This window comes from Zingiber officinale, chromosome 3A (assembly GCF_018446385.1).
Source record: "Zingiber officinale cultivar Zhangliang chromosome 3A, Zo_v1.1, whole genome shotgun sequence".
In the NCBI taxonomy this organism is placed as follows: Eukaryota; Viridiplantae; Streptophyta; class Magnoliopsida; order Zingiberales; family Zingiberaceae; genus Zingiber; species Zingiber officinale.
Window position 1 is genome coordinate 116,267,213 of NC_055990.1, and position 6,234 is coordinate 116,273,446.

Sequence of the window (6,234 nt, forward strand, 5' to 3'; positions counted from 1 at the left end):
ACTCTCCACTATAAAAACACTTCTTCTTGAAAATAATCCGAAGGTGGAGAAACCTCGTACACACTCACACAAGCATACAACTCGAAACAAGAAGTGAATGTATAAGAATATAAATGAAAACCTCTTCTTGCTTGATCTCTTATAGCTTGTAGGTGCCTCTTAAATCTTGGAAGTGCAACAATACTTATCTCCAAGAACCTTCAAGAACCGGTGACAATGGAGGAGAGAACAGCGTGAGTTATCGGTGAAGAGTTGCGCATTTGAACCTCACCAATGGTTTTACTCTCTCGCGATCTAGGGCTCCCAATCGATTAGGCTTGCTCCCAATCAATTGTCGTATCAGATTCAATCAATCCCAGCTATCCAAAGCTTGCAACCCGTGCAATGATCATATCTCAATCAATCGGTTGATCGATTGAGGTAGCTAGATCAATCAACCGATCGATCCAGATGACTTCTGTGATCTCACAAGAAGACCCTGGGATCGATTGCTCCTTCCCAATCGATCTAGCACATCACTTACTGTGCTTCGCGAGAACTCCTCTACAATCGATCAACTGATCGATTAGAGTAGCCCAATTGATCAGCTGATTGATTGGGGAGCACATTGTGCTCTTGTGAACAGTTGTCAATCGATCAACTGATCAATTGGGCTACCATTACTCATGGGGCTCTCCCAATTGATCAACTGATTAATTGGGCTCTGGTTCAATCGACCAACCCTAACTTGTTTAACTCAAGTATAAGGTTCCCAAACTCGACATCGGGTCAACTGTGACATGTCAGGACTTTTCATTGCCTAGAATCTAGTCAACCTTGACCTCCTAGAACTTCATCACCGAGTATCTGGTCAACCCTTTGATCCACTTAGATTTTTCTCCTCATGCAAAGTGTTCAATCAACCTTGACCCACTTGGATTTATCATCTCGTGCCAAATGCCCGCTCCTCCATGACCCACTTGGAAGACTTCCAAACACCAAGTGTCCAGTCAACCTTGACCCACCTAGCTTCACTCACTAGGACTTCTCACCACCTAACTTCACTCACTAAGATTTATATCTGCCTACCTTCACTCACTAGAGCTTTCACCTGACTTCACTCACCAGGATTTCCTCACTGCTAGCTTCACTCACTAGAGTTTTTCACACTGCCTGGCTTCACTCACCGGAACTTTCACCTGACTTTACTTACCAAGATTTCTATCTACCTAGCTTCACTCACTACGACTTTTCCAATCTGTCTGGCTTCGCTCATCGAAACTTTCTAGTTGCCTGGCTTCGCTCATCAGAACTTGTACACCAAGTGTCTGGTCAACACTGACCCGTTTAGATTTTCATCTTCTGTCAACCTTCCCGTTGGACTTGCCTTTCCTAACCTTTAGTTAGGACTTTCCAGTTAACCTTGACCTACTTGACTTCTGGTCAAACTTTGACTATCAATCTCCATATAGACAATTACACCAGCAATCTCCATATATTTTCAAACATCAAAACTCAAATATCACAACTCAAGCTTGAGCAACTCAAGCTTAGTAAATCTGGTCAATCTTAACCCAAGAGAAATTGCACCAACAAATGCACGTGTTACGAAGCACTTTCAAAAAAGGGCAAGCTATAAAGTAACCCTGACACCTTTCCTAAAATAAATCCGTAAATATTTGTGATTGGACAGACTGGAAGTTTTTAAAGTGCGGTTTACCTACCGAATATCCCTTATCCTCTATGACATAAAAAGCAAAAAAAAAGATAATAGTTTGTTGAGCTATGGGGCTAATATATACTACTTTGACCAACTGATTGAATTAATGATATAGTCTTATCGACCGTGACTCGTGAGAAATATCTGGTTAATCTTTATGACTATGATCGACGACTCAACTTTTACTCGACTTCTTTACTTGAACTATACGCAACCAAGTGTCTAATATGTCCGATTGGATCATACATTAGATTGGCTCAAGTACTCGATTGGGATAATTAATACTTAACTTCGTACTCCCTCTTATTTCATTGTTAATTGTGAAATCAGATTTTGAGATTAGTTCGACCAGAGGACCCGATCGAGCGACCGCTTGATTTAACTCTCATAGTCCGTCTGATCCGGAGGTCCGGTCAAATTTTCTCTTATTCTAAATGATAGGGCCCGCCTTAGACACAATATCAGCTAGAGATATCACGAAGAACGCAGCACGTTCCAACAGAACATCTCTTTCTCTCAACACTTGTATTTCAATCGAACTATCTGAGGAGGAAGAAAAGAGGAGGAGCATTTTATGAACTCTCTTTCACTCTTCAACTCTCCAAAATTCATATATCATCCCTCACTGAATCAACTTGTAGCCTGCGACGGTGACGACCGCCGGAGGAGCAGCTTGGATGTAGACGAAGTCGAAGCTTTCCCCCCCAGGAAGGGAGCTCAGCCATTCCGGGAACGTGTACTTGTCGCCGGAGTTCGCGAGTCCCCAAATAGGGCCGTAGAGTTGTGATACAGAGAGCTTCAGTTCCACCGCAGTCCTCGCCGACTTGTTCGTCACCACCGCGGCGTATCTGTAGTAAGTCTTTCCCCTGTAGTTCCATGACGTCGTCTGCCTTTGCTCGATCGCAAACGCCTGGGAAGATGGTTTCCTCCCGACGGGCATGCTTGGGAGAGGGACAGCGCCCGAGAGGAGCTGGTTGTATCCGCCATGGCCGCCGTGAAGGCGAGCCAACACACCGAGAATCGGCGCGTTGTTGTAGGTCGTCGGCTCCGTTTGATCATAGTTATACCTCTCGTCCACGAAATTGTCATCGGCGTCCGGGCCGCCCACGATTGCGCCGACCAGTACGTTGGGATTGCTCTGCTTCCGGGCAAACCATGTGTCGTAGCCTTCCCTGCAGCTCACGGTTGCAGGACTAACCTTGATGGACACGATCGACGAACCGCGGTGATGAACTTTCCGAGGGAAAGTGTCGCCGTAGCCTACCATGTAGCTGGTGCCTCTCGGGTTGTCTCCGAGGATGTAATCCACCTGAGCGAAATCGACGGGAGCACGGTAAGCAAAACAGAGTAATGGAATCGCTAGAGAGCGCTGGACGAGATTGGATGATGAGAACTACTTGGCGAAACTGAGAAGCTCAGCCGGAGAGGTGGCTCCCGAAGCGCAGGCCGCACTCCGGCCGGCGGAGGAGAGGTAGTCAGAGTAGACGGTGAGCAGGAAGGCGGCGCCCGTGACGAACTGCAAGTTATTCCAGGACTGATGGAACAGGAGTCCTCCGGGCGTCCTCTGCACGTTGTTTGTTCCTCTGCCGATGCAGGAGCACATGAAGGATTCGGCCTTCTGCTGGTACCTCTCCAGAACCGGCGCCGGTTGAGCTGCCCGGCCTTGTAGAAAGAACTGATGGAGAACAAACACGTAGCAGAGTAAACAAAAATGGCGGTCGATCGATCAGTTACCAATCAGAGATCGGATCGTTACCTTGGCGGCGAGGACTTGAACGCCTGCGTATTTAACGTCCCAACCAAACTCCGTCGCGTCCCATTCCGTCCCGCCGAGCGCGTCGCCATTGCTCGCTATGTAGTCCAAATACTGCTGCTCCTGCGTGGAATGGTACAGCCACGCCGCCGCCCACAGCAGTTCATACTGCTCCACCAACCGCGGAGAGAGTTCATAACAACCCATAGCGATCGAATTCTCATTCTCATCGTAATTACCTCGTATCCGCTGAAGGATCCGTAGTAGTTCTGCGCCACGAGGATGCTGTGGTCGTACTTCCCCCTGTACTTATCTGCGAACTCGAAGAGCTGGAAAGATCACAGCGAGTTAATCGTCAAGTCGATGCGAAATCGAACAATTGTGCAGCGGCGATGCACCCACTTGTCGTGCGTGGCTGAGAAGACGGCGGGAATAGGCGGGGTTCGAGCGCAGGAAGACCATGGAAGCTGCTGCCATCGCCGCTGCAGTCTCGCCGGCGAGGTCCGATCCGGGGCGGTTGGCGTCGATGCGGTAGGCCAGCCGACTCGTCGTCATGTCCTCAGGCCGCTGCCAGCAGTGGTGGTCTGTGTTTCCATCGCCCACCTGTACAAATCCATAACCAACATTTGCTCAATGCGATCGATCAAAGAACTAGTGAGCAAAGGAAACCGACTTCGCCGTAGAGGACGAAGGGCTGCGGGTGGGCTTTGAGGAGGTAGTCGGTGCCCCACTTGATGGCCTCCATGGCGTGCCCCAGCTCCCCACTCGTCTCCATCTGCCTGCCGTATTCAGCCACACCCCAGGCTATCATGGTGACGGTGAATGCCATTGGAAGGCCGAACTTCACATTGTCTCCGGCGTCATAGTACCCTCCGACGAGGTCAACCTACGGCCGAAAACCGCAAAGAGAAATCAAAATTAATCCGGATCATTGAACGTGCAGAATATGCCACAGCGGGTAGCTTACTCCGTTGGCCATTCCGTCATGCAGGCCGGAGTTTCCTCTCCAATCCACCCTCTGGTCGGCGGGCAGGTAGCCCGACCTCTGCGCCTCGAAGAACAGAATGCTCTTGCTGAGAGCTTGGCCGTAGTCGTGCTCGGCAGAGGCCACCATGAGCAAGGTGAAGATCAGAGAAAGACTCAGCGCCGCCACGCCGCTCATATCCAATAGCAAGTACAGATAGAGCAGTCTGCAAGTGGAACGAATGTCTGGATCAGTATTTATGTGTGCGCGAGTGGTCGATTAGGTGAAGACCGGTATAGAATTCTGAATATTACTGCGGAAGGAGAGAGATTAAGGAGCGAAGCGTGGGGAGTGGATCAGCGGCGGTCATCGCGGCAGGTGAATTGGAGGAGCAGTTGCGGAGGGGAGGGAGGGTTTACGCCGTCCATCGCGCATAAAGTTCCGGCCATTGCCGCAGCCGCAGCCGCAAAGTGCCCTCTTTTTCTGTTCTATACGTTTCTTTTTGTTTTTTTTCTGCTTGGACTTCCCATCCGACTTGGAAAACAGAACGGAGAAGAAAACTTCATTTTCACCCATTTATTTATTTTAATTAATGAATTCTATAATTTAAAATAGATTGTGTTTTTATCTTAGAATTTATGAAATAAACTAAATTTGATATACATCATTGAAAATTTTAATATTTTTCAAAGGACTCCTAACAAGTTATTAATAATATTAATCAGCGGGCATATTGTCCTGAATTTTATGACAAATTTTCTTAATTTTTTATAAGTTTAAAAATTTATTACTCTCAATTTATGATATCAAATTAAATTCGATGACACAAATTGATAGATTTATTAAAAAAAAGAAAGGATATTTCAAAAATATAATAGATTATTTGAGTAGTATGTGTTAGGACCGAAAGAATTTACCTAATCTTTATAATAGCCTAAGTCCTTATGAATTTATTTTTGGACTACACTCAAAAGGTCTTATACTAATGAAAATATCTTCATATTTTAAATTCATCATCTTTTTCATATATTTTCAATATAGGACTTTTATTGTATTCCAAATAATCCTTCCCTCAAATGAAGGACCATCATTACTCGCATGGTTCGGGTCTCCCCTTAAGCATTTGGTCATTATTGACATGCTCTGAGCCTTCCCTCAAGCACGATCACTCTTGACATGCTTTAAGCCTTCCTGCAAGCATCCAGTAACTCATGACCTGCTTCGAGCTTTCCTTCAAGCATCTAATCACTCTTAACCTGCTCTAGATTTCCCCTCAACTTTATTTAATGTCATCCCATATGACATCCGGTTTGGACCATGAATTTGATATCAATTGTTAGGACACGTATTAGCTAGAAGAGGGGTGAATAGCTCACTTCGCTTCGTTGAACTTGATTTACTGCGGAAACTTAAAGTAAAGAATCTTCACAATGCTAACGCTTGAATTTTACTCGGTATCCACCTCCTTGAAGTGACTAATCTAAGGGTTCACTCCTCACTCACAACTTCACTATAAAAACCTTCTTCTCAGAGGCGGAGAAGTCTCATACAATCTCGAACACGATAAATACACCAAAAAATGAAAGCAAATGCAATGAATACAAATAACTTTACATGAATCTTGCTTTAAGCACTTTCTTGTTGCTTAAAAATGTCTCTTGATCGATTGGAAATGCAGTAGCATTTCACTTCTAAATTCTCAAGAATTAGAGTATTGTTCTCTTCGTAAAATCCTCTTTTCTAGGGTTTCACTAGGGCTAGAAAACACCTTCCAATCGATTAGTCTTACCACTAATCGATTGTCACATTAGATCGATC

General features: G+C 45.8%; 1 protein-coding gene across 1 annotated transcript; it reads right to left on the reverse strand.

The window, feature by feature from the left end:
• Positions 1–2,109: 2,109 nt before the first annotated feature.
• On the reverse strand, positions 2,110–4,678 carry LOC122053979 (endoglucanase 6-like). Its single transcript, XM_042615859.1, has 7 exons — positions 4,420–4,678; positions 4,126–4,338; positions 3,855–4,055; positions 3,692–3,781; positions 3,456–3,620; positions 3,095–3,374; positions 2,110–3,013 (listed from the first exon to the last, which is right to left on the reverse strand). The coding sequence occupies exons 1-7, from the start codon at positions 4,612–4,614 to the stop codon at positions 2,322–2,324; spliced, it is 1,836 nt and encodes a 611-aa protein (XP_042471793.1). The 5' UTR covers positions 4,615–4,678; the 3' UTR covers positions 2,110–2,321.
• Between the last annotated feature and the right edge of the window lie 1,556 nt (positions 4,679–6,234).